This window comes from Prorops nasuta, unplaced genomic scaffold (genome assembly GCF_024137725.1).
Source record: "Prorops nasuta isolate Cenicafe-Biocafe unplaced genomic scaffold, Cenicafe_Pnas_1.2 PNAS00025, whole genome shotgun sequence".
Classification (NCBI taxonomy): Eukaryota; Metazoa; Arthropoda; class Insecta; order Hymenoptera; family Bethylidae; genus Prorops; species Prorops nasuta.
This window is the reverse complement of record NW_027116822.1, coordinates 1830411-1858255: the sequence shown is the minus strand read 5'-3', so window position 1 is coordinate 1858255 and position 27845 is coordinate 1830411. Positions and strand designations below refer to the sequence as shown.

Genomic DNA, 27845 nt, shown 5'->3' with positions numbered 1-27845 from the left:
GAGCGCGTGAAAACTGCTACTTTTGGTTTATCTCGAACGTGCATCTAAAATCCAATACAGTACCCTCTGTTGAACGACGTTAAATGACTGAAAATTTTGTTGCATCTAGAGATCTGCGACAGTGAGACGCACGCTTATCTATACATTATTACGACGGAGCGTTCTGCGTTATAACGTATTGTGAAAAGTATCAAGAGTTACAAGAGTAATAAAAAATCTGAAACATTTGTAATATTGACAAGCTTATTTAATACATCGGAGGCGAAGTGAGGGTAATATAGGGAAAGAAGGGAGAGAGAGAGAAAGAACGAAAAAGAAAATAAAAATGAAGGGAAACCAGGGAGAGGGGGTAGGGGCTTTTATTTGCTGGGAAGAAGAGTGGGGTGAGTTCTGTAACGGCTGGTCACCTTGGGCCTTCCACGAGGCCCAGGGCTGAATTTTCGTGCAGCCACATCTACTACATAAAACGATGCTTCGTGGCATTTGTGGTCCTCGACCTTGCTGCTACCTCCCTCATCAAATCCCACAAAACTGCTACCTTTGCTTTTTTATGACTTCATTGACCACAGTCCACAGCTCACGCCATCTAGTTACGATAATCGCATCGATCCAGCAGTTCTGGACTGCAACTTCACATCATTTGAACATACTTTTAGCAAATTAAAAAATATATCAAATATGGAAAGACGATGAACGTAGCTATCGATTTTGGGGGGAGACCGTGAAAAAAGTGTGGTCGGCCCTGGAGCGGGCCCTGAAGCAGGAAAGAAGAAGGGAATGGAGAGGGGAGTTAAAGAAGCAGGTAAGCAGCTGCAAGCATCTGCTGGGCCCGAAGAGGGCAGGGCAGAGAAGACAGGGGCGAGCAGAACACACCAACTCAGCCAGAGGCCGCGTGTCGTGTTTAAATTAGTCCCGGCGCAACTGTCGTCCGCGCAACGTCTTTAATACAACACTCCACTGTCGTGTGCTTCATTCTTAGAAATCTTAATAAACAACTATGTTAAATTAAAGATTTATTTTTTTTCTCAGGAAAAGTGATGGACGGTTAATAAAAGTGATAAGTAAAACTCTGTGTGTGTGTTTTTTTCTTTCTTATTTTAAGGGTGGTTCTATTGATGTTGAAAGGAAATCGTTGGGGAAAGATGAGAATATAGAGAGGATTCTCGGTAAGCCATCTGAATGGCGTCAAAGAAACCCGAGTAGATCAGAGAGGAAGTGCAAACAGATGGTTTTCTGATCCATCGGGAAGTAGTGGAAAATGCAGTCGATTAAATTATTGGTGATTTTGGGCCTCTGTTGGATGGCGCGATGCGACCTCATGGATCTCTACGTCCAGCACATGGATGAAGCCATGAAGACTTATGCCTACAGGTCGAGACATCATCATCCCAGGGAACCGGCGTCAAGGCATAGAAGAAGTCTAGTGGAACCGCTGCTAAAAGTTGGTATTTTTAGAAGACAAAAATTAGAGGTTGATGAGGACTGGCAAAAATCTAAAGTCAACGTACCTTACAAAGAGGATGGCCTCGATTTTCCCAATGACAGGGAGGAAAACTTGAACCCTGATCATTACGAGGTCCTCAAAAACAACACCACTATCATTCCTGACATCGAGGAATCCACGTTGGTGAGGGAGCTTCTCGAGGAAGACTTTCCAATCGGCGCTTTGAACTCAAATCAAAACGAGAAAGCAGAGGAACTGGAATTGGAACCGGAAATGAGGAAAGAACAATTGATTCCGGTTGACGAACGAGTTTTGCATACCGAATACGACGAATCGAAGGAGTTACTTGAGAATTCACGTATTTTTGTTCTTACGTCTGGTAAAAGAGAGGATTTGCAGGATGAAAATCAGGAATTAAATTCTAATTTGGAATTGATCGAAAGAACGAACGCTTTCTCGAATAAAACAATAAATGTTCAGGATAAAAAACAGGAATTAAATCCTAATTTGGAAGTAATTGAGGGAATGAAGCTGGAGAGTCCCGAATTTTCTAACCTAAAAAAAACACCGAAGGAAATTGCTCGTGTACCAAAAAAATACTCAGCGTCTTTGGACAAAGCATCGAAGGATTTTCGCAGGACGAAAATCTCCGAGGAACAATTTACAAAGGATGGGAGATCGAAGAGGGATGCAAATGTTGAATTCAGCAGATTCGAATGGCTCGACGATGCAGAAGCCGTCGCTCTCGAGTGGGATCCTAATGATGAAGAGATTGTCACGTTCAAGGTCACTGCAAGGACACTAGGTTACGTAGGCATAGGGTTTAACGAGAAGAGTCACATGAAGGGTGCCGATATCCTGCTAGCTTGGATAGACGACCACACTGGCGCTGTTAATTTACTGGCAAGTTTGAAAATGTTTCTTTTTTCAATTGTAGCCAAAAAGTTTGCGACACATGTTTATAACCTTTAAAAATAATTCGAACAAGTAGATCAGTTGATCTGCATCTACAATGGAGTGCGAGAAATTATAGTATTTTCCTTAAAGAACGAAGAAGAATATCTTTCCTTAAACGCAGTTTCACACAAGAATCTTATATATACAGTATCCTCGCATTCACCAATCAGAGCACATAGAAACTCTAACCGTTTAAGCAGCTCTCGTGTAGATTAACTTACAGATTTCGCAGCTCGGTTTCGAATACACCTGCAACTCGACTCTTTTACGCCATTCAAAGACGTTTATAGCTGCTGCGATTGGAATCTGAAAAATCCTCGAAATTCCAAACCGACGCGGGGAAGACAATTATCGAGGATGGTTCGAAGGTTTGTTTTGGCAGAGAAAGAAGGGAAAATTGTTGAAAGAAATGAGAACAAAAGTACAATGATTAATATAAACTCTGTTTATTTAGCGTATCTACTGTATGTATATATATAAGTATGCAAATTAGGGATAATCTACAGGAATTTATATCTTTTCAGCATCTCCATAATAAAGTATATGTACAATAGAAACCTGTCAGACCCAGCTTTGAGGTTATATATGAAATTGATGGAGCGTGTACAGATTCATTTGAAGTTTCTTTAGTACGAACTTTTGGCAAAGCTAGAAATAAACATTGCAAAATTCAAGGAGAAGGATGATAATGGTGAAGATCATTCGCAAGAGGAATTCGTGTGTTTTTTTTTCAAGCAAGTTGGAGTTGGTCTCAATCGGTTGGAATTAACGAGAGCCGCTAATTATCTCTGCTAACGACCGAGTATCTTACTTCCTCTCTCTCTCTCTCTCGTCGAGTATTTCTGGGTTTTTGAGTCTGGCAAAAATTCCTGCCAATGTTTCGTCCATCCCTTTGGAATATTGGGAGCATTAAAATTCAGTGTTTTCGTTGGTGCGATCGATACTTATCTGGAATCAAAGAGAAAGACAGAGAGAAAGAAAGAGGGAGACCGGTACATCTCCATTTCTATCGTTTATATAAGGTCAGACTGTTTTATCTGGCAGTTCGATCGTATCGTCGATTCGGCGGAATGGTCGTTCGTGAGTCGGCGAAACTATGAGACGAGCGGAAGGAGAGAATGAGAGAGAGAGAGAGAGAGAGAGAGATAGAAAGGTGGGGGGACACTGAGAAGGATAGAGGGGCCGAGGCTTTTTAATTGGAATTTCAGGACCGAGAGAAAAGTGAAAAAAGGGAGAAAGAGTCGCGAAGGTGAGGACCGCTTACAGGACAAGGGGAGAAATAAAGGGTAGGACCCGGCTTCTCCGAATTCCTAGTCTTAATTAAATTTATGTCCATTACGACTGCCATGCCGCCTCGAATATCGTTAACGAGTTTTTTTCCTCCTCTTATATACGCCCAGGACAATTTATACGCGAGAAGCTGCAAAACTATATGTATACATACATAGTACATACTATATATATATACAGTATATAATATCGTTGATCGGGCGCGAATCCAGTTGAGTAGAAAAGCAGAATTGATAGGATTGGGCCACGTTCTTCCTCCTTGTCTCTTTGAGAGGCCGATTTTGCCTGGACTTTTTTCTCATTATCCCGAACATGGCTTTTTCGTTGCACGCCACTTGGAAGCTTTTTTCTTTCCTTTTCGTTTCCCCCTTCCCCCACTCCACCTTCCCACTGGGGGGCCCTCACGTGTTTTCTTGCCCAAGGCTCTCGCAACAATATCGCTGCCGGCTCATTCACCAATAAACTTGGTCGAAAAACTGGTTCTTAACAACCCTCCCTCTCCCCCGTCTCCTTGTCCCACCCCCTCCAATTTACTCCCAGATGCTAATTATTGCCAATTAATCGAATCAAAGTCAGTCTCGCATAATATCTTCGATGAGAATTTTTTCGATAGGACCCCGGAACTTTTAGATGTAGCTTGTGTATGTGTATATGCATTATAATATATATATGTATATTAAAATACTTGGGAAGGTTTACAAAACCGACATAATCCAAGGTATGATTTACGATTCTCGTATGGGAAGAAGGAACCGGTCCGAATAAAGTACATTGCAAAAGCAAATCAAACGTTTATATATATATGTGTGTGTATACACCTTTTTGAAAGCAAGTTACAGCTGCAAGTGCCGTAAAATTTGGAAGAATCAAGGGGAATTATCGGTGAGTGATTAAGATAGGAGAAAAATTTGTGGAGCATGTGGCTTTTAAAGTGGATTCGAGTGAGAGAGGGAATTTTCTTGTTTTTTGAACGATAACTGCGGTTGTTGAGACTATTCGGAAAGTAGGGTACAGCGCTCCAGGCGGAGAATACTGTAAAAAGCAGATCGCCAAGGATCAAGTTGTTTGAAACTGAGAGAGCGGCAGCGGGAGCTCTGGTTTCTTCACGCAGCCCCTCCTACCATCTACGCAGAGCTGCCAATTAGTCTCAGCCACGAGGTATCCACTGAAAATTCCTCCATTTTCAAAATATCTCCGCTAAATTCCCGCGTATGAAGCTATAATTGCTGAGGAGGGAAGCGGATGAGTACTGATGCGTTGTTGCTTAGCGTCGCCGCGGTGGACGAGTGAAAACTCCCAGAGGAAGCGTACTTACCGATCCGTGACGTCACATCCGCTGAATTAATTTTCAACCGTCTTCTTTCGAGCTTCGCTTTTTCTTAGCGAAGCGCGTTCTACGCTTGATTGCTCAATTAGCGGGAAGGATTTTCTAGTCGTAACGCGTTACAAAAGTTCAAGAGAGATCACGGGAGTCGTGTGTGAACTTTCCCGTGAGGTTAGTTTGGGTAATTTTTGAAGGTTACACCGTTAGTAAAATTTAGTTTTTAGACACTTTTGATTTTATTTTATTGTGTTTATGATACAGGGGAAATTCTTTCTTAGAGGTTTCGCTTTTTCTAAGATGTTACCAATGCTTTAGGAATTTCACGGGAGTTTCCCGTAAATTTTCCCACGCAAAATGCAGAGTAACCTCTATCTAATCAAGTCCTCAGGATATAAGTATCTTATAATGATAATTTTCAAGGAATCTCTGAATATAGTCAAATTATACTATTTATTAAAGAAAAAATATCTGGAAATCACTGCATAACAAAAGTTTAATATAGAAAATTAGGATTCATACAACGTACTCATAACCTAACACAAGTTCAAGGAGGTTCACATGAGTTTCACGTGAAGTTTCCCACACAAAATTAAGTATATATAACCTCTATCTAATCAAGTCTTTAAGATATACGCATCTTATAATATCAATTTTTGAAAAATCTTTATATATATTCAAATTACACTAGTTATTCCAGACAAAAACATACAAAAATCACTGTAAATACCACAAGTTTACTAAAAAGAAATAATACATGATTCATACTGCTCACACAACTCGAGGCAAGTTCAAGAAGGTTCACATGAGTACCACGTGAATTTTCCCACAAAATCGAGAATAGTTTCGATCCAATCAAAACTCCCAAAGACTTTGAAACACGATGATTCTGACGATAGAGCATCTCTGGAATGATGTGAAAAAATGTAGAATAAAAATTGGCAAACTGAGATGAAGCTGGACACTGACAATGAATCATGATGAGAAGAAGGCACGCGAAGGCGCTTTGGTTTGGGTCCGTTGGACTCACGATATAGTACGAGTGAAAAAGGAAGTCGTCTTCCTGCCACACAGTAGAGTAATGAATCCAAATAATTAGCATTGCCGTCATGCCTCGCAAGCGTGGCGCTTTCCAAGCACGTGCAAAAAGGAAACACCGACAGTTACAACTGACGAGAAATCATTATTCAGCCGTGACGCGGGAGATAAGAATATATATGTGTAGTATATATATATATACAATCTGCTACATTGTGTATTTTTTTGCAGGACTCCCACGGTAGCGAGGAATCGAACGGGGCACCTGTAACCGATGCATCGCAGGACGTTAAAATCTTAGGAGGATCTCAAAACGACACTCACACGAGTGTGACCTTTTCTCGAAAATGGCACACTTGCGATCCTCAGGATCATCAATTATCGGTAAGACGCAAATTAATTCTCTTTTTTTTCATGATTTCTTTTTGTTTATAATTTAAAAATTAAGAGTAAAAAAATTAATTACATAAAGGTCCTTCTTTTTTCAACTTAAACATAAAACACGAGAATCCTGGGACTTCAAAAGGACAATAACACTTAGTGTCACCTTTTCTCAAAGCCAGCATACTCTAAATCCACCAGGATCACCATTCGTGAATAAATTGCGAATTCCTTCTATTCTTCGCTAGGCTGCTGCGTTTAATAATAAGAAAATATGCAGAAGAATCAGAATAAAAATAAGAGAATTGAATGCAAAAAGGCTCTTCTCCTTTTGGACCGGACATAAATCGACACGCAGGGGTTCCTTCTCCTCGCTCTTGAATTCCGCACGTCCCCCAGTCGTACATACACACAGCACCGACTGTACAGTAAATCTTCGCATGCTATTCGAAGGAACCCGTTGGGCCCCCATGCTCATCCGAAACCGCAATAACCTACGCCCCAACACCCATTTTCTCCGCGTTTTAATTATGGACTCGCTCGAATAGATTCAGCTCCCGCTGCCGACTACCTCGCGCTTCCTTTTAAAATCCCCCGTGAAATTACCCCCCTTGGCATTCCATTCTCACAAAAAAAAAAACAACCATCCATTGCGATTCCATCATCCATTAAACATGATTTTTCCCCGCTGCTAAATAATTCTCCAATTACAACGATAAATTTCTTTATATATGTAATATATACTCATAATATATATACAATTGCAGGGTGATACCATTAGAGTGTTGTGGGCGATGCACGGCACCGATCCTGAATTAAATACAGCAGCCTGGCACGGTGAGAAACGAGGCGGAAGGGCTTTGCGTTTAAAGGCACCTGCTCCACATCCACCACCCACACAGATTCATCAGACCAGACACTGGGACATCAAACTCAATCAGGTAAGAGAATTCACTGGACCTATTGCTATTAATTTGTAAAATTCATACTTCTTTTTCTTTCTTTTAGTTTACAGTGCTTGAGAATATGGAAACGGTTTATTGGTGCAAAATATTCAAAGCACCTACGGAATTGTTGAACAAGAGACATCACATGATAGGGGTGAGTGCATTCTTAAAGAGAAGTATTCGTATGTACCTCACGAACGTAGATGAACGTTATTGGAATATATATGAAGGGTGAATGACGTCATAGAAAGAGGAGCTAAAAGTAAAGGGCTTTTTTTTCAGTATACACCACTCGTGGAAAAGGCAAACGAGGCTCTGGTACACCACGTGATTCTTTACGAGTGTGCATCAACCTCACCGATTCTTGGACAACACGCGAGGATTGTGGGAGCCCTCTGCTACAGTCCCACGATGCCTAGAGAGTGGGACTCTTGTTTGCAGCCTGTACTTGCTTGGGCACGTGGTAGTAAAGGTATTTTTTATTTACTGCTATAGTATATATTAATTTTTGATGATTTAATCAGAAAAATATATTAATTGATTATTTAAATTCTTAAGGTGAGTGGTTACCTGAACACGTTGGTATGCCCATTGCTGAGCACCGAGAGGGATCTTATTACATGCTGGAAGTCCATTACAACAATCCAGATATGAAACAAGTGATCGACAGTAGTGGTGTAAGATTGCACCTGACATCAAATTTGCGTGAACAAGAAGCTGGAATTTTAGTTGCTGGTGTAGCTGTAACTCCTCTTCATATGGTACCACCAAAACAGAGAGAATATGCCACTGCTGGATACTGTACACCACATTGCACTAAAACTGTAAAATTTCTACTTTCAAATTCTTCTTTCATTAATGGAAGAATTTTCAATTAAATGCAGATTGGTTCCAGATGTTCCCAGATGATGGAATCAACATCGTTTCGGTAGTTCTTCACTCACACTTAGCAGGACGTCGTCTGAGTCTCAAGCATATTCGTCAGGGCAGAGAACTACCACGAATTGTGGAGGATAATCACTTTGATTTTGATTATCAGCAGTCGCACACTTTGGAGAATGAAGTGAAAGTTTTGCCAGGGGACGAGTTGGTGGCTGAGTGTGTTTATGGTACTTTGGATAGGTCGAGGCCTACTCTTGGAGGCTACGCAGCTTCTCAGGAAATGTGTTTGGCCTTTGTCCTTCATTATCCAAGGACCCCACTTGCAGCCTGTTACAGCATGACACCTGTCAAAGACCTCTTCAAGACTCTTGGAGTTTATAGCTTCAAGGGTGTTACCGTTGAACATTTGGAAAAACTCTTCTTGTCTACTGGGTATAAGATACTTTCTACATTTATTTTTCTTTTTCCTCGATATAATTCTATTTCTATTAAATATTATACTATGTGAAACTTGTAGAACCGATACGATAGCACCACCATCGTTGGCTCAACAACAATCTTCCGCTTACCCAGCAACGAGACCCAACGATGAAATCGATGAGGATCTTATCAGAGAGGCAGAATCAGCATTGAGAGCAATGCGAGATTACACTGAGGAACGCGAAAATGATAATGTCTTTACGAGATTGATCATCGAGGACCCTGAAGAGTTTCGTGGTTAGAGTCCCTTATATTTTTATTTTACAACTATCAAATTATTGTTTCGTAGAATAATATAAATTTAGAACCAAGTTGTATACTGTGTATAATAATAATAAAACTTTTTAGGACGGACCTTGGCCGAGCATATGTCTTTGTTACCCTGGACGGAGGAGCTTTTGGCTAGGTCGATAGAGAGAAGTCTGTATCATGGAAGACACATGACATTTTGCAGAAAAAGGGACGACAAACTTGCACTGGTGAGTTAGAAATCCATTCAGATTGAATATTAACCAATTTATACATGCAATAATTATTTAAATTAAACTTTAGCCAGCAGATATTCAAACTTTTCCAAACTACACTGCTCTACCAGAGGTCGAGGAAGTGGACTGTAGCATTGAAAGACTGACTTCCGGTTCCAAGGATAATGTCCCTCGCACTGTAAAATTAATCATCCTTATTGTAGTGTCGATTGTCATCCTTTAAGAATGGTGACTAGTCTTTAAATTGCGAATTAAGTACAGCTGCATTCTTCTGAATTATTTTACACAAAAATTGCTGCAAAATCATTCTTAAGAATTTTGTAATATATGTAAATGTCGAAGAAGATAATATTGTTCGAAAAAAGCGCTCATGCATGCAATGCATTTGCTCATTTTTGCTTTTTATCTCTATTGCACAATATCACGATTGAGCGGCTGATCGAATATCGTTTGATTTAAAAGCAAGCGTTTGAAGAATGTAGCTTGCACGAGTGACAATTTCGCTGTCTGTACATTCCCCAAAAGTGTAAAATGTAAATCGGCGAAGATTAATTTATTAGGAAAGAACCTCGCACTCTATTGTAATTTACTCAGATCGACCATGCGAAATAGGTCGAGATCTGATATCCTCGTTCACCCGTAAGGTGTTCCATAGATATTTAAGCTCCCAAGTTGGTTGTGACACACTTTCAACGTGGCAAAAAAGCGATACGATGCGAAATTTTCAAAAAAATTTCTGCAGCAACACACGAAACGAATCTCTAGATTATTAATATAAAATAATATAAAAAAATGTAAATATACTCTACACAAGTAAGGCATTTTTAGAAGTCGTAATCCTTATAGGATGTGTGTAACGAGTGTTTTGTATAGTAGATGAAATAAATGATTGATGATTTATACACAAAAAAGAAGAATTTATTAAGATAGGAAAAAGTGAGATAGGGTTATATATAATAGAATCTAGCGAAAACGTTTCGTTATTTTCCGGTTGGTTAGTCAGTCACTGGAGGATTTTCTAATCTTTCCATTGGAGATATTAGTCGCCTCCGCGGTTTTATGGGCAAGTTTGCGCACCATCGCACGGGGCCCCATATGGCTGCGACTGATAAGGGACAAATTGCACTTGTATCGAATTATGGCTCCCTCCTCAGGGTATAAAACTGGATCCTTTGGTTCGTCCGGTAGCAGCATCTCTTTGGAACTCTTCCAGTAAAGATCTCTCTTTGTACAAACCACTCGTTTCATAAGGTAACTAAGATAAAACCTTATTTTTTAAAATCAACGATTTTTGTATTTGTAACTCTAACTAATTATTGAATATAATTTGTTTCAGAATGAGACGTACTAGGCATGTAGTACTGCCTGTACGATCTTGGCAGTATATAGGTTTGTTAATAGTATCTCTGGCATGTTTGACTCTTGGTTTGGTGTCTCGGGATCGAGAAGGACACGCCGGAAGCTTGGCTGGACCGGAACTGGAGCATCGAGCCCCTCACGAGTAAATTTTTATATAATATTTATTCTTATAAATTCAACGTAATTTTCTCCTGATTTATTTTTGCAGAATGGATGCTTGTCCTAATTTACAAAGCTTTGAAAAAGCGTCTTTTGCCTCGGATCTAGAAATGATCCGAACTAATGATCGACGCTTCTCTAATGTGAAAAATCGACCAATAGGAGCCTTATCTTCGGATGGTCGAAATGCTGGAATTTTGGAACGAAGGGAAAATAATAGAGCAATGATCGATAGATCCGTAGATCGAGATAGCTCTATTCGATCCATGTCACGACGTCTGAATGAACGTGTGAGAGGAATTCAAGATAGTCGTAGAAGGCTGAGTCGTTTTGTAGAAAATCGGCAAGACAATAGACGCATTGACAGTGTTCGAACAATGGAGCGAAGGGAGAATGATAGAACGAGACAACTCAGATCTGTTGAGAGGAGGGATGAAAGTGTAAAAATGATTCGCTCAAAGGAAAATGGTCAGGAAAATCGAGTTAGAGATCTACGATCTATGGAGGAGCAGGAAAACCGTGTTAGAATAAATCGTATACGAGAAAATCGTGTTAGAATGATTCGATCTCAGGAAAATCGTCACGATAATCGAGTTAGGGGCCTGCGATCTACAGAAGAGCGGGAAAATCGAGTTAGAATGATTCGATCTCAGGAAAATCGTCAGGATAATCGAATTAGGGATCTACGATCTACAGAAGAGCGGGAGAATCGAGTTAGAATGATTCGATCTCAGGAAAATCGTCAGGATAATCGAGTTAGGGATCTGCGATCTATGGAGGAACGAGAAAACCGCGTTAGAATAAATCGTTCGCGAGAAAATCGTCAGGAGGATCGATCCAGAAGCCTTCTATCTTCGAATGAGAGGCTTGAAAATCGTCTTAGAGTTACTCGATCTCAGGAAAATCGTCGGGATAATCGAGTTAGGAATTTACGATCTACGGAAGAACGAGAAAACCGCATTAGAATGAATCGTTCACGAGAAGTTCTTGAGAATAACCGAGTTAGAGATCTCCGATCTTCGGAGGAGCGGGAAAATCGTGTTAGAATGATGCGTTCACAGGAAAATCGTCAGGATAATCGATTTAAGGATCTCCGATCTTCCAAACGTCGTGAAAATCGCCTGATAATGAGTCGATCTTCGCAAGAACGTGAAAATCGCGTTAAAATGAATCGTTTGCAAGATAATCGTCAGGATAACCGATTTAATTTTCTCCGATCCACGGAGGACCGAGAAAATCGTCAAGCTAATCGAGTTAGGGAGCTGAAGTCATTAGAAAACCGAGAAAATCGCTTTAGTACAAATGACTTACGAGAAAATCGTCAGGATAATCGAGCCACAGAAAGAAAACCTTATGATCGACGAGAAAATCTTATTAGAATGGAACGTCGACAAGTTCGTTCCTTGGAAGGTAAGAAAAACTCTGGAAGAAAGGTTGTTAAATCCTCCGAGGAGAGTGAGGATCGTGCTAAGATAATTAGATCCATGAATCATCGTCTGGACGAGGGCTTGAGAGAAATTCGATTAAGTCGTTCTACAGAGAACCGTCATCACAAAGATCGTGTCACAAGTAACCTGCGATCTTCAGGAAGAAGAAGCATTCAGGTCCAACGTGAACGAGAAAATTATCTACCTCATATTTCACAACACAGATTGGAGCAACGTGGAGAGATTGAAAATCAAAAACACCGAGTTGAACAAAAACTTGCGAATAGATCTATAATGAAAGAAACCTCTGTTGATAAGGATTCTCGCACAGGACAATCGAGGGATAGTTTTAAAATGCTAAAAACAAATCATGGTTTCCTTCCCTTGAAGGAAATGTCGATGAAAGATACGTTATTATTTAATTTGGCAAAGCAAGGTTTGGTACTTTCGCTCTGTGCTGTCTATGCAACTTCTATTTTTAAAAGCAAAGGATTCTTTTCTAGGTAAGAATATATTTTACTATTTTTTGAAATTATACTAAAGGCTTGTATTTTACTATTTTTACTCTCTCTTTATTTTTAGTGGTGCGATGTACCGAGTTCGCCGAATAATTTCTGGATAAATTGAGAAAAGTATTAAATGTATAAAAATGTACACACATAAGACTACAAATGGCTACATCAAAGGACCTGCGCTTTGTTGCTATTAACAACACTTATAAAATATATATAAACGTTATTCGTATCTCTTGCTAATATATATATATATATATATATATATATATAACGGATAGATCAGTCAACAATGGCAAATGTAGTATATAAATGTACAGGCATTATAATTCTCAAAGCCGTTCTCTATTTTAAAGTGGTAAACATATTTTAGATGAGCTAGATATTGTGTGTTAAAAGAAAATTATAATTTAAATTTATGATGTGTAGATTGATGTTTCAATTGATATTATAAAATCAAATAAAGATTCAAATACAAAATAGCTATGCATATTTATTATCTGGTTTTAAAATAAAAGTTGTAACTTAATTCTTTCTTGAAAGTTGCTTTATTTCTTTATTTTTACAAATAATTATTTATTTCACACGGTGGTTTTCTACAAATATTGAATAACTTGCCATTTGCTGGCATATCTTAATTGTATTATATGGAAATGTTTCCTCGATACTTTGGTTTGGAGGCACGCTTAAATTATGCTCGTATCATACAAAAATAATTTATGAATAACTCTGAGAAACCTTTTTAACATTATAAAGATACTATATTTCGATATTGCAGTAAATGCATTTGGCAAGAGTAGCCCACACATTTGTGAATCTTGGACGTTGAGATTTTGATACTAGCCTCAGGCGTACTACGCAGTGCTGCAACTAAAGTTTTTGATAAATGCATATTGCAGAATTACACGGACCGGCAATAAGATCGGTTTCGATAGGAAAGTCAAAATCTCAAAAACTTCTTACAAATCCTACTTTGAGCTGGATAATTCTCTATTCAACAATTAAACGCAATGATTTGAAGATAATGCGATCTTTTCATAGCTCATAAGACAGTTTTCTCGCAAGGTCTCACTCGAAACAAATTATTGACCGAACCACTTAAGAGTGATTAACTTAATTATAAATAATGATATAGTATATACAAATGCTAATATTAATTTGTTTAAATTATTTGTACTTGAGGGGTTGCAGGCTTATATTAACAGTTCGAAATTAAATAATACTTAAATGCTTGGAATAAGTTAATAGACAAACATATTATAGAAGAATGGAAGAATACAATCTATATTAGCTATAAAGCTAAATAAATAATTATACAAAATTAAATAGGGAAGAACACTTAATGTAGAAACTAATATTCGTAGAACAGATCATTTTTCATAAAACGTATCAATCATCAAAAATGGTTGAAATGGAAAATGTAAAAAATAAATAATGCTTAACTATTTAGGATATAAATGTCCATTTGTGCGTTACATATCAAAGTTACAAAGATCTGTTCTATCTTCATAAACGATTCGTGCATAGTCTTATTAATATGAGTAAGTAAATTATTTTGTACTTAAGAGTGTTATACACATGATAGAGTTAAAGAGAGATTCGTTGATTACGAAGACAAAGCATTACATAAATTTCTATCGTATAAAATTGCCAAAATGCATAAAGTAACACTTTTAATTACAGGCGAATTCTCTAATTCAGCTACTTCAGTGAATGATGTCTATAACTTAGAAAGACTTTAGTCTAATACTATTTGCTTCCTGTCTTATTAGAAGAAACATTAGCTTATTTTGTTTAAATTGATTTGTGTTATGTATCAATGAAATAGTTTGTAATGCATCTATTAAAATATTACCTTAAAACTATGGATGCTCTTATTGTGGTATTTAATTAACAAGTAATCAGTCATGAAAATAGAAAAGTCAAATAATTTAATTATTTTCATAAACAAATTGTACTGTTGTCTAGATAAATATAGGTAATAATTTAATCGATTAGTAGTTATTTTACATTTAAATAGGCTACTACTAAGTAAACTTGATCTTTCCGCTTTTCGTGCAACGATTAGATTCGTCTGCACTCGTTACCATTTCATTAATATCTTTTGGCAGTACAGTAATATCAATTTTTTTCACAATGCCTCTTCTAATTTGCACTAAGTAATAAAAGCTGAATTCTTAGTTATTAAATTCAAGATTATGTCTAAAAATTAATAACTATGTGATTATGTCGCAAATGTTCTGAGTTGATAAAAGTATGTACAGGATTTGCACTTATGCTTAGCGATATCCGTCTTAAATTAGTATTATTAAATCATGGACCATTTATACTAGAATATAGTTATCACATTATTCAAGAAACGCCTAAAAGTCAATCTTTCAATATTCCTAAATACCCGCCTTTTATCTCCATTTTTCGTTTTAGTGTTACGCTATACATACTATCAAACTGTTTATGAAAATGGATTTGGCATCCTGTTCGGAAATATTTAAAAAAGATACATTTTTGCAAGTAGTAAATGAGATTAGATCAGTTATAGTTATATTATTGATTGTTTGGCGTTGATCTCTATTGGCAATTTAGATGATATTTCAAGCGTATGTTCGGTGTAATTTATTTGTAAATGTAAATCAGTAAATTCACAGTAAGTCCGACTTACGAATTATTCTATAGGATATTGACCAGAAACAAGTGCTTCTTTCACATTCGTATATATAATGCTAATTATATTTTCTTTTCGTATTTAATTCCGAAAGATCTTTTGAATGACCACATTATTCTAAAGCGTTTATATTACTGGTCAAATATTATACGTATTAAAAGTCTGAAAGCGCATTATCAATATTAGTGAATATTTGCAAATTCTTGCAGCATTTGCAAAATATGATCCAATTCTTGACGGAAGTAGCAAAGCTGACGCTTTTCACCTTTGCAGTCTTTACATTGGGTCCTACTCCTCAACAAATCACGTACCAAGTTCTGCAAAGTCATTTCACGACTTTCGTGACGCTGCTGGAGTATCGTAATCTTATCCTGCAGTAACTGCAACTGTTCAGATCCCTGCACAATAAAGTTTTCATGTTCACATAACAATGCTTATTCATTTAGTAGTATTAAAATTTCATTACAAACCGGCGCTGATAAATATTTCACTTTCTCATTTAGTGCTTTAACTTTATTTTCTAAATGATCCCGTTCTGCTTTAAACACCACTGCCTTTTCTTTGTAATCTCTCAAGTTTTCTATCTGCTGTTTTAAATGTGATATTATCGCTACCTGTGTATTCAGCTGTCCCTGAAAAAATTAAAGAATTACAATCCCCCCTCAATTATTTAAACATAAACTTCTCGTGAAATATTACAAACCTGCAATTTCACTGTTTTCGAATCACCGTAGTTAATACTATACTCCTTTACTAAATTTGCCATTTCTCTTTCGTGCTCTTCTTGAAGAAGATTCAAGTCATGCAATCTTTTATTTTTCAAAGCCATAAAATCCTTATTCATTTTATTTAATTCCTCTTTCAGTATCCCGTTTTCTTCTGTCAATCTTTTATTCAAGGTAGAATCACGATCATCCGTGTATTGCAATGGGTCATATATCTTATGATTCGAGTTTGACAGCTTATGAATAGTAGGATCTGACATGTGACCATTTTGATAAACATTGGAATTTGGATCATTGCCTTCTGTTCCTTTCGAGCCTAACAATCTAGTTTCTGAATTAGTTAAAGATTTAGTTCTTTCCAAATCTCCATTTTTATACATTTTCTTTTCATTCAGAAACTTTTCTCTCTCTTTTTGCAATTTTTTAGTTGTCTTTTGCAAATCCTGGAATTCTTTACTAACTTTTAAAATAGTTTTTTCCTTATTGGCAAGTTCTAGTTTCAAGCCACGTATTGTAGCAATCAAATGAGCATCTTCTTTGATACTCTGCTTAAAAGCTTTCTTCTGATCTTTCCTTTCATCTTTATACTCCATAGGCTTCTCCTCGATTTTATTAGTTTGTACACTCTTGCTTTCAAACCTTCCAAGAGCTGTTTGGGTGAACACATTGTTGCAAACTTTCCGTTCTTTTTTACTAGTTAGTAAAAGTTTTGATTCTAAATCTGCAATTTGATCTGTATATTTTTCTTTCACTTCTGAGAATTTATTTTGGAAATCAAGAAGCTTCTGCTGTGCTATTTCTTCATTTGATTTTATTTCATTCTCTAGGTATACAATTCTTTCCTCGAGTAGTTTCACTTTCTCAACTCCAACCCTTTCCTGTTCAGAATTTGCAGTAAGGATTAGTGCTGAGACAGAATCTGGATTCTTCCTCTTTAAAATTCGTTCCATCTCACGTACTTGCCTATTGAGGTCCATTATTCTTTTATTATCAACGATAACTTGATCCTTTAACTTTTGAGACAGCTGCTTTTCTCTCTCTACGTGACTTTTGGCTAACTGGAGCTTCTCTTGTAGATTACTTTCCTTTACCCTAGATTCTAGCAACTCCTTTTCCAATGGTAAATTAGTTTGTTGTATCTTTTCAAGTTCCAATTTAGTTATTCTTAATTGCTCAGTTTTAGAACTGAGTTTAACAGTCAATTCTTCTATTTGTTTCTTTAATTCCATTTCAGTGGTCGTCATGGCTTGTAGACGTTCTGTAATAAAATTATTTTTCGTTATAAGCTGATCTTTAAATATTGCCAATTCGTCGGCCAGTAAATCATTTTGCTGGGAGAGATCATCATTTTTCAGAGTATAATCAGTATTTTTTTGCTTCAGTTTGGATATCTCTAGATTAAGCTTTAAATTTTCCTCTTCTAAGTCTTTTATACGTTCGGTCCATCGTTGATTCTCATCGGTATTCGATATGACGCTTCGATGCTTACTTTGCATATTTTTTATATCTTCTTGCATACGTTTGGTCTCCTGCATTAATTTTATATTTTCAGTTTTATAGGCAGAAATCATGCTTTCCTGTTTTTCTAGCTCTTTTTCCAGTAATATTATTTTTGTATCATTCTTCCTAGGTTCCAATTCGATTCGCTTATCATTCAAAGAGATTTCATCCATTTTCGCCTTTAATATAATATTTTGTTTTTTTAGAGCAAATAGCTCCTCTTCAAAGGAAACTCTCATATTCTCTATTTGACTCTTGTATATTTTCACTTCAGATTCTAATTGTTGCTTCAGTAAAGAATTTCTGTGCCTTTCCTCTTGACAAAGTATCTCCCAATTAATTTTTGTCATGCTATATTTACTATCACCACTTGCCATAATATTTCTAGTGATGTTGTCTGGAGACTTTGCATGAACACCATTGCAAGTCAATGGTAAACTTGAAGTCGACCCTGTTTTGCGAGTATCCCCTTGTGGCTTCAAAGGGATCTTTGTTTTTGGTGCATATTTATTAAATAATTTTGACTGTACTTTAGGCTTAGGTGGCACCTTCGGTAATCTTTTAGGAATTTCTGCTGATCTTGCTGATTTAATACTCTCCAAAGAATTCTTTAAACTAGCAGGAGCTTTACAAATTTGATCAGAGCTCTTGGATTTTCCAATTTGGATATCTTTTAATTTTGCCTTCTTATCAATCATATCAAGACGTTGTACTTTAGGTGTAATGGTTCTTGTCTTTCGAGGATCAGCGCATTTCTTGTCAATATTTTTTGTTTTTGCTAATTTTTTATTATCACTAGTCATCTGTGATAAATTAGATATTCCCTCCAATGCATTTGTGTTTTTCTCAGAATTCTCAATGGATTTCTCGGCTAAAAGTTTTGGTATTTCATCTGCAAATAATTCCAAGCGTGGAGTAAGATCAACCGTATACAGTTCGATCTTTGAATTGACTCTAGTAACATTGAAATTGGTTCCACTTCTTGATGAGCCAGAATTATTTCTATCAGACTTTTTTGAGGCATCTTTCCCGGGCATTTTATGCGAACTTTCTGCAAAGCCTTCTACTTTCTTGGAATCATCATTGCTTTTATTTGAATCAGTATTAGCCAATTTATGTTCATGTTTGGGTGTTTTAGAAGTCTCTAATTCTCTACTAAGTATTTCTGATATTTCTTTTTCTGGAAATTCAGGTGTTTTACCTTCATTCAGCATCTTCTCTACAGTGGATTCTATTGGTTTTAGAAGAAAGTCCATAACTGAATTGGATTCTTTCGATTCATATTCTTTCTTATCACTTTGGCCTTGTAATAATTTCAGGAAATGCGAAAAATCTTCTTGATCAAAACTGGAACTACCAGACATTCCACACTCTGCTTTTTCCTTGGAATTTTTCAATAAATTTTCAAAAAAGTCTTTATCCACGTCAATAATCTCTTTTTGTATGCTCTCCTTATCAGAATCTGATTTATTGGAAGTTTTCAAATCTTCCGATTTAGAATGTTTTTCAATTGGATCATCTAAATCTGAACTGCTAGAAATCTCCACTTTTTGGTCCTCAAACTTTTTTCTTTGTAACTTAAGTGATTTAGGAGGCATTAATCCACTGTTAATGTTTTCAAATACTATCTCTACATTGGGACTAGAGTCTCTTCGCTTCTCATTTCTTGGACTTCTTCGAATCTTTTCTGTTTCTTTATGGACTTCATTTTCTATCAACTGAAATATATCAGCTTCGAGCTGTTTAGCTCTATCTATACTTCCTGAATATTGTTGATTATCATCAGCAGCCAGAGTATCAGATTTTGATCCACTTTTAGATAAGCTATTGCAGTTTTTCTTTACAAGTCTCTCAGCTTCTTCCAACAGCTCTTCCACAGATTTTTCTTCTTCCATTGGGTGTTTGGAAGAGTCTGCTGATTTTATTTGATCATAGGCAGAGTTAGAACTTAATGCTCCAGCAATTTTGTTCATTTCTTCAAAAATACTTCCAATATCCTCATCAGTGGCATCTATAAAAAAATGTATAATTGATTCATTTAACTTTGACAGAGAGTAATACATAATTTAGCTTCCTAATTGTATTAGTTACTTTCAAAGTCTGATGGAAATTTATCAAAAGCTGCTGAAGCAAGTACATCACATAAAGTATCATCCTTATCTTTTATCTCTCCTTCGCTTTTATTATGCTATAATTGATAACAGGCAAAAAGATATAAAGGTACTCAATAAAAATTATTGTTTGAAACTAATCAATGTATTCAAAATACCTTGCACAAATTTTCTTTTTCAAGAAATTCTTTCATCGAAGAGCTTACATCAGGTGAAGGAGCTGTTAAATGTTTGACAGTTTCTGCAAGTTTACCCGTTGAAACTGCTAAAGATACCTCTGGCTTTTTTAACCACCATTTTTCTTCTAAATTACGTTCAGTAGAGGCTGCATCAACTTCTTTAATCATCTTAGGTTTAAGTTTCTCTTTAATCTGTATAGAATTCTCACTTATGCACAAGCTTATCGATGATCCTAAAGTGTCATCTTCAGTAGACATTATCTATGAAGGATTAACCAAACAAAATATTTAAATCACTGTTCAATAATATTTTATATATAAGATAAAATAAAGTACAAGGAGTAAAGAACGAATTTTAATTGATCCAAAGCTTAACATTAATTGTAAATATCATTAAACTTACGTCCTCGATGAGTGGAGATTTGCTCTCGATTAAAGACATTTTATTACAATATTACTAATAAATTATTTATCACTATAGTTTAAAGTAGACATTATTTTATTTTAGAAATCTTGACATTTATCTTCAGTTTGTTTGTTATTTGGAATTCATTTGATCGCTGTAGCTAAGGCCTAAGTAGCTAAACATTACAGCGCCACCTGGGCTATTCGCCTCGCCACCATTCGCCACTATCCGGCCCCATTCCGGCCTACCTTGTCCGGTAGAAACAATTTTAAATTTTCCTAGTGCGCCTTCTGAAGAAACCTGCGCGCGCGCGTATAAAACTATATAAAAATTATAATACAATAGTAGAGCGAAATATGTCTTTATTTCTTATACAAACAGATTGTTATATTACATCAGACTTTATTTTTGTATCGTACAAATGTGAAGCTGGTAAATATACGATAAGAATAGATTACATAGATTAAGTTGAGTTTTAAATAAAACTGTAAAATTACGTATGGAAACAAATTTATTTTTGTAGGTAATTTAACCGTGAGAAAATTTGACATTTACAAAGGCTGTAATTGTATTCACATCCTAATGGTTTCAAATTTATTTTTTAACAATATACTTATCTGACAATGGCCCCAAGAAATCACAATCCCATACAAAAATTTGAATATTTTTATAATTAGTAATAATCCAACTAAATTAACCATCGGGTTACGGTTTTTACAATCTTAGCTCGAGAAGTTTACAGCTATGTGACTCTACAATTCATTATTTAGCAGGCGTAAAAGTCCGGTTTTTGTGTATCTATACATAGTCGCTCAGCGTATACCTCTTTTAAAAATATTTAATATAATAATAAAAACTAAGTTTTCTTTTCAATTTTATAACATCATTATTTTTTCTTCAAATAAAACTGTGTGTATTTAGTTTAACTAATAAAATTCAGCATTTATAAAACATTTATATGCTTGTATATACTTAATAATAATGCATCGATAAAACTATAGAATTGCATAAAAGAATTTTTAGTTGTTAAGACCGAAATATTTTGTGTTAAAATAATATATTAGTTTAATTATGAAATTATAAACAGTATAATAATTAATTAGAATACATATTTTGTATTCTCAAACAGGGATGCCCATGTTTTTGTAAGCTAAAGGGAGCTAGGCCTTTTTTCATTCTTGAGCTAAATGGCCAAACTTATTTTTATAGAATTACAAATAATATCAATTTACATATTTGCTTGTTATGATTTGTTACAATAAGTAGAGTTTAATAAAGCTTAGATATGTTATTTTAACAGTAAAATAAAAAATACCGATATGAATGTAAATAACTAGGGCACCGTTTTCCGTAATATTGATTTGAAGGAGCACTGTACACCATATCTATCGATTGCCAAGTGTGTGGCGTGTATACAAAGTTATCAATATTTAACAATAATTTATATGTATTTATCACAATATCGCTCATACGAATGCTAAAACTTCCGTATATCTATTAGAAGACAACTCGTATAACTAGATTTCTTAAAATCTAAAGCGTATATTGCTATAATTCCAAAAACATGAGAATTTCATATAATAAGAAAATAAATATATGAAATTGAAATCCACATATTATAAATAATAAACCATAATTTACAACTTTTTCGAATAAAATAATCAAGTTATTCGACATTGTATTAAGTATCTCCTCTAATTTTCCGTTAATGCGAAGAAGAGCCCCAGAATTTTCCATCCTAAACGTCCGCTGAAAGACAAATAATGTAGGTCGCATTACAAGGATAGAAGCTTAATGCAATGTTTGAGATCATTCAAATTCGCATGCATGAAGTCTATACAACTCATTGTTCCTAAAATTCGAATTGCACTTTTCACAGAAGTATCTGGATTCTATTAGTTTCGTCTTACCAGGAAATTTTTTTGACGAATCTGTTCTTTCTACAACCACTTGCCAATTATTCACATCACTTTTTATAGACTCATCAACGGGTTTCATTGATTTAACTTTATTATTCCTCAAATATGTAGACGTAAAATCAATAGTACATTGCAGCGGATTTTTTTTTACATTAGTTTTTAACTTCTTCTTAATCACAGAATTTAAAGGCTGCTTTACGCTAGTAGAATTAAGCTTCTCCTCCGCTAAAGAATTTAAAGATTGCAATGGATCTAGTAAAACAACGCTTTCGGTATGCTTGGAAAGGTTAGATTTGCTCAAATTCAATAAATTATTATTTACAGCAGTGAGAATTTCTTTCGGTATAGCATTATTTACAACAAAAAAATCCATCTGTTTATCCTCACTGGCACTATTTTTTAAGAGATCTAACGTAGTCTTCTTAAGCGTAACTTCTACTCTATTCTTATCAGCTAAGGACTCTTCGTTTACCGTGGATAACCTAAATTCATCACTTTTTCTTCTCTTTGCATTGTAATCCTCAAGTGGAACGGATTTATCGTTTACCATAACCAAGGATTCATTTCTCCTTTTTACTACAGGATTTACGATACACCTCCTAGACCTAAGTACGCGTACTTCCGCCTTATCTATCATTTCTGTCTTAATATTTTCTATACTAACGATTGATTCTTGCCGCTCCAATTTATCCTCAACGTTCGTTGACCTTTTCTCAGCATCGGATTTGGCTACTGTGATTTTTCGTTTTGTACCAATATAATCAATAGAACCTTTCCTAGGTCTGAGATTCCTAATTATGGGAACCTGGGAAGATTCATGCATCTTATTGGTCAAACAGATAATATCGTTTTCAGTCGAATTATCACCAACTTCGGCCAGTTCTTTATTCTCGTCAGCCAGTGACTCGCAAATCACAGATAATACTTCAGTTCGTTCATCGTTCGATAATTTGGGCTCATCAAGATTTATTTTAAGGATTTGTACAGAGCTCGCGCTCTCCTCGCTATTTACACTTGTCCCTGTTTTGTCCGCAGGATTCGTCATTTCTCTGGTACGCAACCTCGTGCAAATGGATGACTTTTCGAGGTTTCTATTCGCACTTCGATTTCTACTTCTCTTATTATTGCTATTATTATTACTATTAACGCTATTATTATTATTAACAATGACCAGGCTTATTTCTTCTGTGTCCTCCAGCACCTCAGGTGATTGGTTGTACTTATCAGAGGTCAAAAGCCCACGTTCACCCTTTTTATTGCAGTAGCATTGGCAATGGGCATACGCGTTATACCCAATACCCTCGCCAAGCTCTCTTTTTATCCTTTTTATAGGAGAAGAAACCGAGCTCATAGAATTTATATAATTCACATTTTCCTCGATAGGATCCAACTCGTATATATCGTAATCCGGAGGCTCAAATTTGAGTTTGAAATTTTCAATTTGAACCATTGGTACTCCTGTTGATTTTTGGCCACCCTCTTTTCGCATCCAGGATAGTTGGTTCTTTAGGTCGGTGTCCGTTTTTAAACATTCCACGTAGAACTTGTAAAATTCCTCCAGTTTGTAACTGCACCGATGACACATGTGCTTCGGCAGTAGGTCCATCTCGTGTACCTGTAGAAGTTATAGAAAAATTAGTATTTTATTGTAACAGTCTTTTGAAGAAATTTATGAAGAAATTAAATTTTATTTAAGTAAATTTTTATCTTAGAAAAATATGTATTTTTTGTTATTCAGCGAAAAATTTTTACATAAACACGTTAAGATGTAATAGCTTAACCGGAAATCGTGGTAATGGAAAAGTTGATAAGCTTAAAAATATATTATTTAAAGATACTGAAAGTATTGTTTTCAAGTAATTTTAACGTTGAATCGCTTTTTTTTTTAAATGATATGTAACAGTCGCGAATATAATTAAATTGCATATTTGCGATAAGGAGATTTAGTAAGATGCAAGCTTGGCTACGGTAAAAAGTATGAGAGAGAAGAACTAAGTGATGCAAGTGTGCATTGTGTCAGGCGAGAACCACATTCTCGGCAATCTTTAGATGTTTTCTTCGGTTTTACTCTCGATAATGTATATAATTGAGAAAGTAAAAGTTTTCTGTGATTTGCTTTAAATAGAACGAAAGGATATTTTTATTCAATGCAGATTATTTTTTCTTGGAATTTGCGTATTTTAATTAACTTCTAAAAGTTATTAGAATCGATTGAATTAAATTAATAGTCTAGATTTAATAAATCAAACGTTAAAACGTATAAAAGAGAGACACGGATTAAACAGGATGTATAGTAACAACCGTTAGTGTGTGTGACAGTTATTCGTCAGACTAATGTCTGTCTCTGCCACTTGGGTCACTTTTAAATGTTTCAGGACTCTCTTCAAAGGCAAGCTGGAAAAGCACGATTTGTTAAAAATTATATTTACTCTAGTCATTTATTTTTTGTCTGCCAAAAAACAAAATCTAAATTAGTAAACGAATGAAGACGCCTAAAAAGAGACGACCATTTTCAGCAGGAAGAAAATAGATTCTATACTTGGAAAATCAATGGTCAATTGTTATCGGTTGCTTGAGGTTTTCCCGCCAGTTTTACGGCTGGCGTATTCCCGTGTGTTATAAATACATTAATTATCCTTATAGTAGCCATTCGACCCGGAGAGAGTAAAGCAGAGTGCTTTTAAAAGTAGTATATTACATTGAAGAAAAAACTTTGACCCAATTTGAAATTTCACTGATTCCTAAAGAGAGTGCACTAAAATGAAAAAATAAATATATATATTATGTGTGTACATTAATAAAATATTTAAGTAAATCAATATTACACAGGAAAACATTTGAATCAATGTATACCCAAAATATGGATATTGATATGTTATTTTATTAGAGAAATAGCATGCGAAAAAAATATGATGACACAACAGATGAAAGGAGAAAAGGTGGGAAAGAGGAGAAGTGAGAGGTCACAATACATATATAGTGGTAGATAAAGGATAGAGCAGATCGAGAGAGAGAGAGTGAGGAGAAACGAAGGGTGTGTATGGAAGGAGATGGAAGAAAGATAGAGAGGGGACAAGAAGAAAAAAGAGGAGGCAAACATGATGTGAAAGAAAGTAGGTGTGTAGATTGCGAAAATTCACATACCACGATAGGCAGCATAACGTTGATCTTCTTGACATGATTTTCGTTCTTGTCGAATATATTGATGGAAATGCCCGACTGTTTGCCGCAGAGTCGACACACGCGGCTGGTTTCAAGCGTCTCCATGATCTTTGCTTACTAGAAGCGAAATAGAAGATTCAATGGAATAGAGAGAAGCGAGTGTGTCGAACGCTGTCCAATACGAAACTCCAGTTTCTCTTCCGAATTATGTACACACTAGTAGTGTATGCGTGTCGTATATGTGATTCCCGCCCGCTCCGTGACACGATAAACCGTAGCTTGTACGAGTTTGCGCTCAAAACACTCAAAGTACAAAAGTCTGTAGTGCTCAGTCTTGCTTGCTTGTACTTTAATCCGCATCAGGTAGCCAAGGGCTGGTAACGCAGAAAATCACATACCAGCAGACGAAAAATCTACCTTCATCAGTGTAGTAACTTGCCTTTGATCTTTACCCTGTCGAGTGTGAGACTCCTTTCTTTCCCACCACGAACCTGTACTATATCTACTTATTATACACTTACTACTGTCACCCAGCTCTCGAAAAACACAATTTGTCTATCCTTCTCCCCCCTTCTGACCAATATTGATTTCAGAACTCTGCTTAATTGACATTATACAAAAGAAAAAATTACAACTACAGCTCACCGAAATGTTTGTCGCCTGCTTTTCAATGAGACCTATGAGAATTAAGACTGATTGAGATTGTTTGGGAAGATGACAAACTCATACTACTAGCTCCCTCTAATTTACACTAACTTTCTGCAATGATATCTATCGGCAAATGTGATTAGAGCTCCAGTGCTCCCACTTTTTTCTCACATACATATACACGACAATTACACATTTTCATTGCGATATTATAATATTATGAAAAATCTCTAAACCAAGCTTGCAGGTTTATCAGATTACTTTTGAATTCCTTTATATATATATATTTCATACATGCTAACTACGTAACTAAAAATGTAATATTTTTTTATATTATATTTATTTTAACTTTTCACATTGATTTAATTTTGCATTAGTAATTTTTTTTCTTCACTTTTCAGTACTTTTCAGTCAATGCACCAATACCAGACCAATACTCGAGTGCGTGGAATTCCAGTTACTAGCATTGTACTACCACTACTACCAGTCTCAACGCCATTATATCCCTAACTTTATTTCGAGAATAGTGTCAAATGTGTTAATAGTCACAGCCCACAGGTACTATATATTATATTGTTAAAGATTCTAAACTAAATCATCTGAAATCGAAAAAAATGGAGAAAGGTGCGTCTTCATCAGCATCTTTACCTATTTCCACAATCAATAAACATACAGAACGTATGAAACGTTTAAGAGAGCTGCATAGAAAAAGGGTAAGTTTGTTTTTTCAATATTTTTAGGTTATATTTTGGTTATCTCGCAAAACAGATGCCAGAAGTATCATTTTCTTGAAAATTAGGATTATTTAAAATAGTTTTTTTAACTTTCATGTACTTCAGTTTGATTTGTGTTATTCAAAAAATTTTAGAATGAAGCGAGATCACAAAATCATAAAGAGGTTGTAGAGGAAGACAAAAGAAAAAAATTACCCTCTAATTGGGAAGCAAGGAAACGACAGGCTGAGTGGATATTGCAAGATGAAGCTGCAAGGAAAGCTGCACAAGAAAAGGTAAATAGTTTAGTTTCTTCTCAGAATTTATATAAATTTAACTTTGGTATATTGAATTGTTTTTAATTTTTCATAGGGAGAAGACTATGATAGATCTAAATTACTGAATATTGATGCAGTTGAAGCAGCTCGCTTAGCCAGAAAGCAAAATAAAAAGAATCCTGATCCAGGTTTTTCAGATTACGAACAAGCCACAATACGGCAGTACAACAGACTAGTAAGGAATATTAAACCAAACATGGAAGTATATGAGGAATCTAAAGAAAAACTTGGACCAGCATTTTATGGAGACAGAAATACAATCCTACATGGGTTACATGAAGATAAGAAGGAAGCTATTGATAAAATGGTTGATGATTTAGAAAAACAGTAAGTTCAGACTTTAGTATATTTAATTATCTTAAATCTGAGCTAGAGAAACTGATTATTTTCCCATTTGCAGAGTTGCTAAACGTGAAAAATACAGCAGAAGACGAACGCACAACGATGATGCAGATATAGATTATATTAATGAGCGTAATGCAAGATTTAACCAGAAATTGGAAAGGTTTTATGGAGAACATACGCGTGAAACAAAACTTAATCTGGAGCGAGGAACCGCCATTTAATTGGAACAATTTATTTATTTACATTTAAATAAGAGAAGAGAATACTTTTAACCTGGAATAATTAATCTAGTATATTTTATTCTATCAACTTACTTACAGCATATACTATTATTTTGTTTCAATTTAAAATCTATACAATGTAAAACGTGTATCTACAATTCGTACAAAATTGTAATCATCCAATTATTTTATATTAACATAAAAATAAAGTCCTTACAATAAATATTCCATAAA

General features: G+C 35.6%; 5 protein-coding genes across 6 annotated transcripts; 3 read left to right on the top strand and 2 right to left on the bottom strand.

Annotated features, from left to right (window-relative positions):
• Positions 1 to 911: 911 nt before the first annotated feature.
• Positions 912 to 10118, top strand: LOC136782063 (MOXD1 homolog 1-like). Its single transcript, XM_066741213.1, has 10 exons — positions 912 to 2347; positions 6282 to 6434; positions 7199 to 7372; positions 7440 to 7532; positions 7661 to 7850; positions 7937 to 8202; positions 8274 to 8692; positions 8778 to 8977; positions 9089 to 9219; positions 9293 to 10118. Exons 1-10 carry the CDS (start codon positions 1259 to 1261, stop codon positions 9446 to 9448), a joined length of 2871 nt encoding a protein of 956 aa, XP_066597310.1. The 5' UTR covers positions 912 to 1258; the 3' UTR covers positions 9449 to 10118.
• Positions 10119 to 10406: 288 nt separating this feature from the next.
• LOC136782182 (trichohyalin) lies at positions 10407 to 13105 on the top strand. The gene is made up of 4 exons (XM_066741415.1): positions 10407 to 10476; positions 10562 to 10726; positions 10793 to 12673; positions 12753 to 13105. The coding sequence occupies exons 2-4, from the start codon at positions 10563 to 10565 to the stop codon at positions 12790 to 12792; spliced, it is 2085 nt and encodes a 694-aa protein (XP_066597512.1). The 5' UTR covers positions 10407 to 10476; position 10562; the 3' UTR covers positions 12793 to 13105.
• A 170-nt stretch (positions 13106 to 13275) lies between these two features.
• On the bottom strand, positions 13276 to 20392 carry LOC136782181 (centrosomal protein of 162 kDa). The gene is made up of 6 exons (XM_066741414.1): positions 20263 to 20392; positions 19839 to 20120; positions 19661 to 19757; positions 16048 to 19580; positions 15815 to 15976; positions 13276 to 15742 (listed from the first exon to the last, which is right to left on the bottom strand). The coding sequence occupies exons 1-6, from the start codon at positions 20299 to 20301 to the stop codon at positions 15527 to 15529; spliced, it is 4329 nt and encodes a 1442-aa protein (XP_066597511.1). The 5' UTR covers positions 20302 to 20392; the 3' UTR covers positions 13276 to 15526.
• Positions 20393 to 21303: 911 nt separating this feature from the next.
• On the bottom strand, positions 21304 to 26057 carry LOC136782007 (homeobox-like protein HDP1). Of its 2 annotated transcripts, none has more exons than XM_066741103.1 (3): positions 25992 to 26057; positions 25329 to 25842; positions 21304 to 23799 (listed from the first exon to the last, which is right to left on the bottom strand). In XM_066741103.1, exons 2-3 carry the CDS (start codon positions 25449 to 25451, stop codon positions 22075 to 22077), a joined length of 1848 nt encoding a protein of 615 aa, XP_066597200.1. In that variant the 5' UTR covers positions 25452 to 25842; positions 25992 to 26057; the 3' UTR covers positions 21304 to 22074. The 2 variants fall into 2 exon arrangements, with proteins under 2 accessions (XP_066597200.1, XP_066597201.1); XM_066741104.1 differs by having other exon boundaries at positions 25329 to 25837; positions 25992 to 26016.
• A 456-nt stretch (positions 26058 to 26513) lies between these two features.
• Positions 26514 to 27836, top strand: LOC136782093 (pre-mRNA-splicing factor Syf2). Its single transcript, XM_066741261.1, has 4 exons — positions 26514 to 26707; positions 26863 to 27003; positions 27080 to 27372; positions 27446 to 27836. The coding sequence occupies exons 1-4, from the start codon at positions 26609 to 26611 to the stop codon at positions 27609 to 27611; spliced, it is 699 nt and encodes a 232-aa protein (XP_066597358.1). The 5' UTR covers positions 26514 to 26608; the 3' UTR covers positions 27612 to 27836.
• Positions 27837 to 27845: the final 9 nt, after the last annotated feature.